Source organism: Desmodus rotundus, chromosome 3, assembly GCF_022682495.2.
Source record: "Desmodus rotundus isolate HL8 chromosome 3, HLdesRot8A.1, whole genome shotgun sequence".
Taxonomy (NCBI): domain Eukaryota; kingdom Metazoa; phylum Chordata; class Mammalia; order Chiroptera; family Phyllostomidae; genus Desmodus; species Desmodus rotundus.
The window spans coordinates 27,743,459-27,757,974 of NC_071389.1; the positions used below are offsets into that span (position 1 = coordinate 27,743,459).

Here is a 14,516-nt window from a genome sequence, read left to right on the forward strand (position 1 = left end):
CCAAAGCAGAGCACGGCTTAGGCTCTCTCCTGTTACTACTTCTACCCTAAACCTTTCCTTGTTTACTGTCACCAGCATTAATAAATGCAGTATCAAAGTCACCCAGACTCGTATTGTGAAGTCTTTCCCACACAAAGTCAAAAACCCACACACTACAGACATGTTTATAGGTCAAAAATAATCAAATATCACCAATTTTATATGGTTCAACTTAATGAAAAGATGCATATAAGTGAAATATTGTTTGTGACTTCATTGGTTTTTAAACATATATGCAATAGTGCAATGTCATAAGTATACTTTTTGTTTTATTACTAATAATACTTTTATTTTAGTTCCATAACAAAGACGTAGAAAAAGATGAAACTTCAAACAACTGCATAGAGAGGGATGTGGAACAAATAGCAAAGAGGTTAAGGATGGCCCATGAGGAAATCCGAAGGCTCGCTGATGAACTGCAAGGGAATGAGAAGGAACAGACTAAACTAGGTAAGCTGTGGTTACAGGAGAACATTTCTGACCTTGTTTAAATTATATTTTGTGATTATGCTATTACAGTTGTCCCAAGTTTCCCTCTTTGCCCCCTCCACCTAGCAACCCCACTCCCTCAGGCTATCCACACGACCTTGTTCATGTCCGTGGGTCATGCATGTAAGTTCTTTGGCGACTCCATTTCCTGTACTTTACACCCTCATGGCAATTCTGTAACTACCAATTTGTACTTAATTCCCTCACCTCTTCACCCACCTCCCATTTGGCAACCATTAAAACACTCTCTGTATCTATGATTCTGTCTCTATTCTTGTTTGCCTAGTTTGTTTTTTAGATTCAGTTGTTGATAGGTATGTATTTATTGCCATTTTATTGTTCATAGTTTTGATCTTCTTTTTCTTAAATAAGTCCCTTTAACATTTCATATAATAATGACTTTGTGATGATGAACTCTTTTTTTTTTTTTTTTGGTCTGAGAAGTTCTTAATCTGCCCTTTGATTCTAAATGGTATCTTTGCTGGGTGGAGCAATCTTGGCTGTAGGTCCCTGCTTTTCATGACTTTGAATATTTCTTGCCAATCCCTCCTAGCCTGCACAGTTTCTTTTGAGAAATTAGCTGACAGTCTCAGGGGAACTCCCCTGTAGGTAACTGTCTCCTTTTCTCTTGCCTCTTTTAAGATTCTCTCTTTATCTTTAACCTTTGGCATTTTAATTATGATGTGTCTAGGAGTGGGCTTCTTTGCATCCATCTTGTTTAGGACTCTCTGTGCTTCCTTGACTTGCATGTCTATTTTCTTTACCAAATTAGAGAAGTTTTCTTTCATTATTTTTCAAATAGATTTCCAGTTTCTTGCTCTTTCTCTTCTCCTTCTGGCACCCCTATGATGTGAATGTTGGACCACCCACTCTACTGTTGTTTCCCTTTAAATTTTTCTTTGTTTCAATTAGTGTATCATTTGTTTCTGACTGAATATTTTTTATGCACTAAGTTCCTTGAGCATCCTTTTAAACCTTGTTTTGAACTCTGTATCTGATAGATTGCTCATTTCCATGTTTGGTTCTTTTTCTGGAGTTTTGAACTGTTCTTTCATTTGGGCCATTTTCTTAGTCTCCTCATTTTGGCAGCCTCCCTGTGTTTATTTCTGTGTGTTAGGCAGAGCTGCTATGACTCCCTGTCTTAGTAGTGTGGCCTAATATAGCAGGTGTCCTGTGAGTCCAGTGGCACAGCCTCCCCTATCACACAAGCTGAGTACATGAGGTGTACACTTTGTGCAGGCTGAGTACACCCTCCTATTCTACTTGAGCCTTGGTTGCTCATGGCAGGTCAGTTCTGCTGCAAGGACTGGCTGTGACCACTGACCACCAACCTCTGCACTCCATGGAGAATCAGCTGTGCAGGGCCAGGGTGGTGATATTCTGACATGGCCTGTAGCTGTCCACTGGGTGCGCAGGCTCTGGAGTTTCCCAGGTGGTATAGGCCAAAGTCAGCCCCCACCTGTGTTCTGTCCAGGACCACCCTGCCTAAGCTATAAAACAATCTGAGATAGCTGCTACTTGTGCTGGTCTTGGAGATTGCCAGGCGAAGCCAAACTGTGAATGTAGGCTGGCTGCTGCTAATGCTGGGCCTGTGGCCACTTAGTAAGAGGGATGGGCGCTGGGGGCTCACTGAGGCCAACTGTTACTTGGTTGATAGGATTTAGGAAGTTCTGAAGCATGAGCCAAGACCAGCCATTCATGTGGAAAAGTCACTGTTAACAGCTTGAGTGGGCCCATAAGTTGGGTGGGATGGAGTCTCAGGGGGTCTCCAGGGCAGGGCAAACAGTGTTATCCAGTTGACAGAATCTCAGCTATGGCACCTGCCTGCTGGCTCTGTTGGGGGAGAGTTCAGAAAAGGGACGGTGGCCTCTGCTCACCTTTATGACTAGGAGAAAGCTGTCCCCCAGCTCTCACCTTGATACCAGAGATATCAGTTCCTCCCTGTACTGGTACCTTTCAAGCAGCAACCCCCATCTGGAGCTCAGAGGGAGTGAGTCTGAGCAAGTCTGTGTGTGGGTTCTTTAAAGGGAACTGCTTGAGAATCCAGCAGTTTCTTCCACTGACTTAGTCTCTGCTGATCTTTGCAGCCAGATGTTATGGGCACTTATCTTCCTGGGCTGGGGGACCTGGAATGGGGCTGGGACTCCTCATTCCTGAGATATCTCTCCCAAATTTTTATCCACTACACATGGATGTGGGACCAGCTTGCATCACATCTCCGTCCCCCACTACCAGTCTAGATGGATGTGGTTTCTTTAATTCCATAGTTGTCAGACTTCCCTTCAATTTGATTTCTGATGGATCTGAGTGATGGTTGTTCCATTGTATAGTTGCAATTTTGATGGGATTGTGAGAGGAGGTGAGCCATGTTTACCTATGCTACTCTAGTGACCAGAAGTCTACCATGTTTTAAGTGTAATGATCTTTTTTTCAGGTGAAACATGAGTACCTTGAGAAAGTAATCTTTTCAGATAAACACATAAAAGTCTATTAAAGACCCTCATTTTCTTCAGTGTCCACAAATTTTTATTGAAGCATAGGCATAACATACCTACCAAGAAGTGCACAATTCTTTTTTTTTAAAGAATTTATTTATTTATTTATTTATTTATTTATTTATTTATTTATTTATAGGGGGAGGTAGGGAGAAAGAGAGGGAGAGAAGCATTGATGTGTGCAAGAAGCATCAATCAGTTGCCTCTTGTACGCTCCCAACTGGGGACTCCCCACCCCCACAACCCAGGCCTGTGACCAGACAGGGAATGGAACCAGCAACCTATTGGTTCACAGGCCAACATTTAATCCACTGAGCCACACCAGGACAGGAGTTCTTTATATTAGATATGAGCTTTACGTTGGTTACAAATGTGATGTTGGGTTTTTTGGGGTGTTTTTTTTGCCATATGGAAATGCTAATAATTGTCAGGTCATATTTATCAGGTTATTCTTTTGGTATAGGGGACGATGCTCCAACCAACTGAGCCACACCGGCCAGGGCCAGACCTAGTCTTTATGGCTTCTGGGTTCTCATGTGTAAAGACTTTTCTACATCACTACAGTATTGAAAATGTTCACCTCTGGGTTTCTTTTTCTTAGTGCTTTTATGATTTTGCTATTTATATTTTAGTCTTTGCTTTATCTAGAATTTATTTTAGTATAAAATTTTAAATTTTTTAATTGTCTCCTTTCTATATTTATAATTTGCAATTATTTAGAAATTAGACTGGTTCTTTTCAAATGTCCTTTATGGATCACCTTCAGATCACATCTAAAGAATTTTATATGTGTAAAATAATAATGATTCTGCCAAATTGTGAGATTAAAAATTTTAAAAATCAGGAGGCTTGAGATTTTTTAAAGAATGCATTTTAAACAGTGAATACAAATACACTTTTTAGAAAATAGAATTGTTCTATATCCTCATTGGATTGCTGGGTACATAATTGTATATAACTGTCAAACTATATACTTAAAAGGATGGATTTTACTGTCTGCAAATTATACCCCAATAAACCCAATTTCTTAAAAAAGAAAAGAAAAGAGATTTGCCTGTGTGAGAACCGGTCTTTGCTGCTTGCAATACAGGAGACAGGAAAAGCAGTGCATCCATTACTCAGTTCCTTGGACACAGCAGAACACAATCACATGGCACCCTGCTCCACCAGCAGCTGGTAGGTCCTAAGCTGTTGACTGACAGCTATCTCCACAATGAGTACACTGGGAGTAGACTGCTGGGAAGCTGAATTAAGCAAGTCTTTTAATACGTCATATGTAAAAGCGGCTCACTGTGCCTAAGCTGTCTGTACAAACAGGGTGGTTTATGCTGAAACCCTGCTTTCCTTCAGTTCTGAGAGCCTGGAATTTGAATATGCGCCCTGCAGAAGACGATGTGCACGCATATGTGACCAGTCCCCTGTAAATGCCTCGGGCACTGAGTCTGTGAGGGATTTCCTGGTAGACATTTCACACATGTTGTCCTTTTTTTTTTTTTTTTTTTTTTTGCTGGAGAAATTAAGCACATCCTGTGTGACTCCACTATAAGACTCTTAATAGCTACTCCCTGATTTTCTCTGGATTTTGTCCCATGCACCTTTTCTTTGTGATTAGGAGTGATCTCTTATAAGATTCGTATTAGTCTTTTACTTCTGGGAGATTTTTCATCCTGACATTACAGGAGGCCCACCAGTTATTTGAAATTTGATTATTACACAAATTATTTGCTCTGTACACAAATACAGGGGGTGGCAAAAGTAGGTTTACAGCTGTGAGTATGAGAAACACAATTTACTCTTGTACTATTATTTATTAATTATCATGTTATTTTCCATATGAACAACTCTAAACCTACTTTTTTCCCACCCTGTGGTCTTGTTTTCTTTTAGATACTGCACTTGAGAAGGCTCAACTAGAAATTGAGGAACTCAAAGAAAATTTGCTAAAGCTAAAAGAAAATGGTGAGTCATTTTAGCAGATGTAATATTTATTTTTTAAAAAAATTTTATTTATATTTAGCCAGAGGGGAAGGGAGGAAGAAAGAGAGGGAAACATCAATGTGTGGTTGCCTTTTATGCGTCCCCCACTGGGGACCCAGCCCGCAAACCAGGCACGTGCCCTGATCTGGGAATTGAACCTGCAACCCTCTGGTTGGCACATAGGTGTTCAATCCGCTAAGACACACCAGCCAGAGCAGCTACTTAATAATATTTAATAATAATACAGTAAATAATAATACAATATTAAATGATGTTTTTAAATAATATTATTTAATAATTATAATAATAATAATAGCACTACTACTGCTATTATTACCATTTCTACTGCTATTACTGTTACTACTACTTCTCTACCAGGCCCTTTACAGGCATTCCCTCTAATCCTCACAACAATTCCAAGCAGTAAGTATAATTATTCCACTTCACAGGTAAAGAAACCGAGTCATGGCGAGGTTCAGTGAATTAGCACATTTGGACAGTGGCATACTATGCAGAACAAAATGAGAGAATGGGTAAACAAATTGTGGTACATTAATAAGATGGACTACAGAATAAAGATCAAATTATTAATATAACACAGATAAATCCCAAAAATATATGTTGAGTGAAACAAGCCTGACACAAAAAATATGTATCTTGTAAGATTCCATTTATGTGAAAACCGAGAAGCAGCAAAACAAGCCTGTGGTGATAGAAGTGAGGGAGTGAGGGTGGGTGGGAGTAAAGAGCTCACTGAAAAGGATGTGAGGGGAACTTTACAGGGTGATGGAAATGTTCTTTATCTGTTTGGGGGGAAGTTCACAGGTACATAAAATTGTCAAAGTTCATTGAACTGAACACTTCATATAAGTATGTTATATAGTATATAATTATACCTCAATTAAAAATAGTTCCCAATAAGAAATAAAAAATGACTTTATAAAGATTGTCCCATCAATATACCCATGATATGTTTGCAAGTGGTGAAGTTGCAGACAGTAACACTGCAGACAGTAGGTATAACATTATTTAAATTTTTTTAAAATTGCATATGCCAAAGGTAGAACAAATCTTGTTTGCATTCTCTCTCATATATATGTATCTTAATACACCTCCTACATATCTGAAGTGTTAATTCAGTTCAATATACTTTGACTATATATAGGAATTGTGAATATATATTATATATGTAAGGATTGTGAATGATTTATTTTCTTTTTGATGTGTTTTCAGTATTTTTCAAATTTAAAAAATTTACATACTAAGGAGGAAAAATGAGTGTAGCAAGGGAGAAAAAAATGAAGAAGGAAAAATTAATACAACTTAAATACAAAACACACAATGAAGAAGGAAAACAAAGACTTTAAAGCAGCAAAAAAAAAGAGAGAGAGAGAGAGACAGAGAGAGAGAGAGAAACAAGTGGAAAGTAGCTAAAAAGAAACAGCTACAAATTCAGGAAAGTTCAAGCAGCAAGTTTGTATTATTAAAACTTTGATGAGTGCCAGAAACAGCGAGTCTTAACATTAGGTGCTAAGCTGAGAGTGGACTACCGCTTTAATAGCAGTATAGCTACAGGCAGAGCGGTGGCATTGATGAATTAATTTGCTTTAACATGGAAAATGTGTTCTTTCACTGCTCCTAGTCCACAGCTTCAGTCATCTATGGGGAACCTGATGTCAATGAGTAGACGAGAAGTATCTAGCAGTATGCGGGGGGTGTAAGAGAGACAGGACCATAAGGAAGCCAGGCAGGTCTTTTTTTTTTTTTTTTTATCATTTAACTTCTAGAAGGTTCAACTCTTTTAAAATTCTGAGTCCTGGAAGAACCTCTATTGCTGGAAACTCTACACACAAAAGTCCAATTCACTAGTCTTGGTGTGAGAAATAAACAACATTCTGTTCTGTTTGGTTGGGTTGGTCAAATAAATATTCTAGGGCTAGACGTTAGATTCAGAGACATGACCAAACGTCAGGCAATAGCACTTGCTCGGTTTTTAGAGTTAATGCCTCCAAATGAAAACTTTGTTCCAGTTGAACAGAGTGCATTCTCCTCTGTTTTAGATTCAATTGATCTAAAGAAAGCAAAGGAACACAATCAGAGACTGAATGAGGAGATTCTGGCTTTAAGAACTCGGGTCCGATCACTTGATTCAGAAAAAAAAGTGCTTGGGGAAGTGGTAAGTTGTTTAATTTAGTTTGTTCTTAGTTAGTAGTAACATTTAATTACTTTAAATGTGTGTAGAATAACAACCCAGCAGAAGACCAATAAAGATACACATCACCTATTGGTCATTATTGAGGACGGATGCTGGCGGCTCTGGGATCCCAGGAAAAGGCTGTACTTTGACTTGAATGCACGCTCTCGGTATTTGTATTCTATATTTCTTAGCTACCTAGGCTAAAGAGCAATCCTATTGTTTTGTGTCAGTTTATGATCCCTTCTTTTTAATAGGGATTTAGATAATAGTTTACACTCAACACATTTACCAAATAGAAATTATTACTCTATTATACTGGATATGTTTGAGGTTATTAATACTATACTCTTCGTTGTGTTATATTTTTCACCACTTCTCCTTAACAACTAATTGATTTTTAATATGTACTTCCAAGTTCTGGATAAATTGCATATCCCTTCAGTTTTAGTTTATATTAATTTCACAGTCAAATCTCTAGTGTCTGTAACACAGTGCCTGGCATATATACCAGGTGCTCAAAACTTTTGTTGCAAGAATGAATAAATACCCACTAGGATGGCTGTTATTAAAACAACAGAAAATGACAGATGTTGATGATGATGTGGAGATATTAAAACCCTTGTGCACTGGTGAGAATGGAAAATGCTACAGCCACTGTGAAACAGTGTGGCAATTTCTTTAAAAAGTAAACACAGAACTACCATATAATCCAGCAATTCTGCTTCTGGATGTATACCCAAAAGAACTGGAAAAGGGGCTTTAACAGACACTTGTATACTCTTGTTCATAACAGTATTATTCACGATTGCCAAAAGGTAGAAGCAACCCAACTGTTTATTGACTGCTGAAGGAGTAAAAATGCAATGGAATATTATTCAACCTGAAAAAGGAAGGAGATTCTGACATACGCTATACCAGGGATGGAACTTGAGGACATTGTGCTAATTGACATAAGCAAGCCCCCCAAAAGGCAAATAGTGTGTGATGTCACTTGTAAGAGGTACCTAGAGTAGTCAGAATACAATGGTGGTCGCTAGGGACTGTGGAAAGGGCAGAATCCGGAATTACTGGTTAATGGGTGAGAGTTTCAGTTTTGCAAGATGAAAAAAATCCCAAGATGGATGGTGGTACCGGCTACAGAATAATGTGAATGCGCTTAGTGTTAATGAACTGTACGCTTGAAAAGGGTTCACATGGTAAACTTTGCATCATGTATATTTTATCATAATTGAAAACTGTACTCATTAGAATGAATAAACAAAGACTGTTCAAGGGGTCTGTAAATTTACATATCTAATACTAGTATGTATTTATGTTTGATGCATTTGTATGCATATATACATGGGAGATAAACTTCAGGGACAGTATACTGTAAACAGTGTTACTTCTGGAAAGGGGATAGGGGTTATTGGGGTAAGGTTATGTGAAGGAAAATAGCACTTTTTACTCTATACCTATGTGTTGTTTGAATTTTTTTTACACAAAGAATGTGTTCATGTGTTACTTGTATATTTTGAAAACGAAACAAGTCCCCCACCCTTCCAACTTTAGTATTTAAATTACTTTTGTGTTTAAGGTTGAAAGGCTTAAAGGAGAGATTCGTGAATCTCAAGAGAGTAAGCAACTTGGAAACCACTCCCCTGGGAAGACTGTGGGTGCTGACCAGAAAGTACAGGTATTTTAAAGTTCTCTTCTTTCTGATTTCCAATTTTTAAGGGAGTCGCAGCTTTACAGAGTACACCAGAGCAATTGGTGCTGATCACTTGCTACTCTCTTCTTACTGCCTGTCTTTTTCTAGGGCTCAGCCATTAGAGCTGAGGAAGAAATTAAGGTACAGAGGCTATATTTCTGTTCAATTCTTCCCCACAGGGAATAATTAATATGAAACATATGATGGGCTTTCTCTTTAAAGAAAAGAAGAATTTTACAAAGATGCAACCAACTGGGATATCTTTAATCATCAAAATGGAGTTGATTTGTAGAATCAACCAATGGTGGGGGCGTGGGTAATTGGTACGTGGCTTCAGTGTATATGGTGTCTAGTCTTGTCCACATGATCAGCCTCTGAAGTAGTGGGCAAAGTGATCAATGATCAAACACGAGACAAGCTGAAGCAAGAGCCAATGTGTTTTCCATAGGGCTGTCTCACACTTTCAGGTCAAGGAGCTAGACTGCTTTGCGGGCAGCCTTTCCTCTTACATGCTTAAGACGAGTGACATCTCTTGTTACTGAGGCATCTCATTCACTGAATTTGTTTTTGTTGTAACTCCCTGGGCCCTATATACCAGACCTTTTAGGTATCAGGGAACCTCTAGCCACAGGATTTCTTGATTTCAGCCAAGGACCTAGTAGCCTTCCTGTCTCCCAAAATCCCCTTGTACGTAAATAACTCATTTTCGTAGAAAAGAAGGAAGGGAGGGAGGGAAGGAGGGAAGGAAGGAGAGAAGGAAAGAAAGAATTTCCAGGCAGGACTTCAGTAACTTCTACCAAAATTATTCCCAAAGAATCCAGTGTTGCTCTAATTTAAAGCAAGTTGATTTATTAGTTACTATTTTATTCATTTCTTATTTATCCTTCTACTATTTATTTATTTAAATATAAGCTATTTGAATATTTATTTAGATTTCTTCCTTTCTTGGTTTCTTTCTTTCTTTCTTTCTTTTTTTACTAAAATGCTCCTGGAGATTTTTCCATATCACACAAGGAGCTCTTCCTCATTGTTTAGGGCAGTCTAGCATTCTGTTGTGTGATGTACTATCATTTATTTAACCGGTCTCGTGCTGATGGACACTTGGGTCGTTTCTAGTCCTTTGCATATAGTACATGCCAGTGTTTCTATAGGGTAGAATCATAGAAATGAGATTGTGGGGTTAGATGTTAGTGCATTTGTAATTTGGGTAGATACTCTTTGCCAGATGCTATTGTGTGGAAATTGTACTTTTTTCCTCTCCCATCAGCAATGTATGAGAAAACTAGTTTCCTAAAAAATTCATCAACTGAATGTATTGTCAGACTTTTGTATTATCACTAAATAATAAATGAGAATGAGTGTCTCAATGTAGTTTTAATTTTCACTTATCTATTTATAGTGAGATTGAACATTTTCATGTGTTTAAAAGTTATTTGTATGTTTTGAAATATTTACTACAATATAAGCATACATATTTTAAAAGTTGAGTTTAATAAGCTTTGACAAATGCACCCATTTGTATAATCACAACCACTGCAATCAAGAAAGAAAACAGCCCTGACTAGTGTAGCTCACTTGGCTGGGCAACATCCCACAAAGCAAAAGGTCTCTGGTTTGATTTCCAGTCAGGGCACATGCCTAGTTTGTAGGTTCGGTCCCTATTCGGGGCGTGTGAGAGAGGCACCTGATCTGATTGATGTTTTTCTCTCACATCGAGGTTTCTCCCCCTCTCTTCCTCCCTTTCTTCCCTTCTCTCTAGAAAAGAAGTAATAATAAATAAAAAATAAATATTTTTAAAAGAAAGAAAACATATTCATTAGCCTAAAAATTTCCCTCCCCCTTTTCTATCAATACCCCCAGCTTCACCGTTTTCTATTATCATACCTTTCTAGAATTTCAGACACATAGAATCATCTAGTATATACTCTTTTACATTTGGCTTCTTTCACTTATAATGCTTTTGAGATTTCTCCATGTTGTTTCCTGCATCAGCAGTTCATTTTTCACATTGCTGAGTAGTATTCCTATAAGTGGATATACTATGAATTGTTTATCCCCCCCATTGGCTCATAGACGATCTGGTTGTTTCCATCTTTTGCCTGCTATGAGTAAAGCTGCATCTAGTATTCAGATATCAGGTTTTTACCCATCTTGGATAAATACCTAGCGGTGGAATTAACCCAGTCAGAGAGTAAGTGTCTATTCAATTTTATAAGAAACTTCCAGACTGCTTTTCAAATAAGTTGTACTGTTTTACATTCCTACCAAGAATAGTATGGAACTTTTAGTTCCTCCTTATCTTCCCCAACAATGTTATTGTCCATCTTTTAAATTCTAGCAAACATGTAGTGGTATCTCTTTGCTTTTTTAATTTGATTTTCAACACTAGTGACAATGAGTATGTTTTGATGTGCCCATTTGGCCATTTGTGTACATTCTGTTGTGAAACATCTGTTCACATGTTTTGTTCATTTTTGATTGTTATATGTATGTATTCTTTATGTTGAGTTGTAGGAATGCTTTACATATTTTGGATACCAGTCCTTCATTAGATATACATATTTCTAATATTTTCTCTTAGTGTATCATTTTCTTTTTTTTATTATTGTTCAAGCACAGTTGTCTCCATTTTCACCCCACCGCAGCCCCCACCCCACCCATCCCTGCCTCCCGCCCTCAGTCCTACCTCCTTCGGCTTTGTCCATGTGTCCTTTATACATGTTCCAAGAGGGCCCTTCCCCTGCTATTCCCCATTATCCCTCTCTCCTATCCACTCTGGTTACTGTCAGTTTGTTCTTTAATTCAATATTTTACTTCCTTGTATGGGGTTTTATAAAGAATAGTTGTTTTGAAAATTTGATGGAGACACATTCATCACTCTGTCTTTTATAATTTTATGATAGGACACAAAAAACCTATCTAAGAAATCTTTGTCTACAGCAAGGTCACAAAATATTTTTCCTATCCTCTGAAGGCTTTTTAATGTCTACATTTAGGTTTAAGATCCATTGAATTATAATTTTTGTATATGCTGTGAGGTAAATGCTGAGTTTCATTTGTTTCCAAATACATATCTGGTTTTTCCAGAATCATTCATTGAAAAGACAATTAGTTCCTTATTGAATTGCTTTGGCAACTTTATTAAAAATTGATTATGCAAGTCTATTTCTGAAGTCTATTGTGTTCCATTTATCTATACGTTTGTTCTTAGGATAATACTATGCTGTCATTTTAAATCTTAAAGTCAGAAGAAAATGTCTCCTTTGTTTTTCTTTATCAAAGTTGTCTTGGCTGTTCTGTCTTTTGCATTTCCATATACGTTTTAGAATCAGCTTCTCCACTTTTATGAAAATGCCAGCTAGAATTTTTATTGGGATTGCATTGAATTATTAAATCAATTTAGGGAAAATTTATATTGTATCAATATTGAGTCCTCCAACATGTAAACATGGCCTGACTTTCCATTTATTTGGGTCTTCTTTAGTTTATACCAGCAATGTTTTAGAGTTTTCAACACACAGGTCTTACATATATTTAATTAAATTTATTTTAAAAAATAGAAATATAATTTGCACACTACAAAATTCACCCTTTTAAAGTATATAGTTCAGTGATTTTTAGTATAAAAAATTACACACAGTTGTGCAATTCTAGAATATTTATCTTATTCTAGAGTATTTTCATCACCTGAAAAAGAAACCTCACACCATTAGTAGCCATTTCCCATTACCGATACCCCCAGCCTCTGGGCAGCCACTAACCTTTCTGTCTCAATGAATTTGCCCATCCTGGACATTTCGTGTAAATGGAGTCATACAGTATATGCCTTTTTCATCTGGCTTCTTTCACTTCACATAGTGTTTTCAAAATATGTTCAAGTCCTAACCCCCCAGTGCCTGTGAATATGACCTAACTTGAAAGTAGTCTCTTTGCAAGTGCAATCAAGTTAGAACGAGGTCATTAGGATGCACTCCTAATGGCCGGTGTACTTATAAGAAGAGGAAGTGCCGTGTGAAGACAGACACACAGGGAGTGGCATGTGATGACAGAGGCAGAGACTGGAGTAGGACAGCTGCAAACCAAGAACACCAAGCACGGAGGGCCACCACTAGAAGGTGGGAAGAGGCAAGGAAAGATTCTACCGAGAGTCTCAGAGGAAACATGGTCCTGCTGACACCTTGATGCCAGAGTTCTACCTTCTAGAATTATGAGAGAATAAATTGCTGTTGTTTTAATGATGTTGATGTTACCCCCTAGGTTGTAGTACTTTGTTATGGCAGCCCTAGGAAACTAATACAAATTCTGATACGAGAAAGTAAGGTGCTTCTCGAACAAGCACCTAAAACTGTAGAAGTGCCTTTGGAACTGTGTTGTGTGTAGAGGCTGACGTAATGTTGAGGTGCTAAATAGAAAAAGTCTAAATTGCCTTGAAGAGACTGTTGGTATAAATGTGGACCTTAGAGGTGATTGTGGTGAGAGCTCAGAAAGAAGTAAAAACCATAGGGAGAGCTTTATCTCCTCAGAGAATACGCGGGTTGCCATAAACGGAATGTTCCTAGAAGTACGAACGTCGAAGGTGCTTCTGGTGAGTCCTCACACAGCAATGAGGAACATGCTACTGTGTCTGGAGAAAAGGCGATCCTTTTTATAAAGGAGCAGAGCACTCGATTGAATTATGTTTCAGCATTGGCTGGAAGTAAAACCTGTAAGTGATGAACTTCAATATTTAACTGAGGTGATTTCCAAACAAAAGGGAAAGGCACAGCCTGGTTTATCTTTTTTAAAAAATAGATTATTTTGTATTGTATTTTTTCCATTAACATTCATCCCCCTTATGCCCTCTTCCACCTCCACTTCCCACCCTTCCCCTCGCAATCACGGCACTGTCATCTGTGTCCACAAGACCTTTTTCTTTTTCGCTCGGCCCTTCTACCTCCAAACCCCAGAGCTGTCAGCCTGCTCTCCGTGAGTCGTCTCTGTTTTGCTTGTTAGTTCAGTTTGTTCATTAGATTCTACATATGAGAAATTAAGAAAACAATCCCATTCACAATTGTTTCAAAAAGAATAAAATACCTAGGAGTAAATTTAACCAAAGATGTAAAAGACCTATACTCAGAAAATTATAAGACACTGAAGAAAGAAATTGAAGATGATACAAATAAGTGGAAGCACATACTGTATTCATAAATTGGAAGAATATCATTAAAATGTTCACACTACCCAAAGCAATCTATAGATTCAACACAATTCCATTCCAGACACCAATGACATATTTCACAGAACTAGAACAAATATTTCAAAAATTTATATGGAACCACAAAAGACCCCAAACAGCAGCACTGATCTCGAGAAAGAAGGACAAATTTAGAGGAACCACACCACCTGATATCAAACTGTACCACAGCCTGGTTAATCTTTGATGCTTGTGGTGAAAGGCAAACTGAAAGAGATAAATTGAGAGATGAACTGTTAATATAAAGGATCCAACATTTGATATTAAAAGCCTCGTAATACATTTGTTTTAGTCTCTTACCTTTTAAAGGGATTTTTTAAGAGAAAAAGTCTTTCCTGTTTGACCACGTGTTAACCATATCTAGAGCTCATCATTAGTTCTTTAGCCTGAAGAACA

At 37.7% G+C, this 14,516-nt stretch overlaps 1 protein-coding gene across 8 annotated transcripts in view; it reads left to right on the forward strand.

Annotated features, from left to right (window-relative positions):
- Positions 1–14,516, forward strand: part of CCDC30 (coiled-coil domain containing 30) — a 98,149-nt gene that overhangs the window by 25,182 nt on the left and 58,451 nt on the right. For all 8 annotated transcript variants that reach the window (XR_008426316.1, XM_045190923.2, XM_045190925.2 and 5 more), the window contains 4 exons: positions 336–489; positions 4,911–4,982; positions 7,061–7,176; positions 8,774–8,872. Coding sequence is in view for 7 of the 8 variants with exons in the window: in XM_045190923.2 (XP_045046858.2) it covers positions 336–489; positions 4,911–4,982; positions 7,061–7,176; positions 8,774–8,872 (441 nt within the window). In the remaining variant the exon portion in view is untranslated. The remainder of the gene's footprint in view (positions 1–335; positions 490–4,910; positions 4,983–7,060; positions 7,177–8,773; positions 8,873–14,516) is intronic.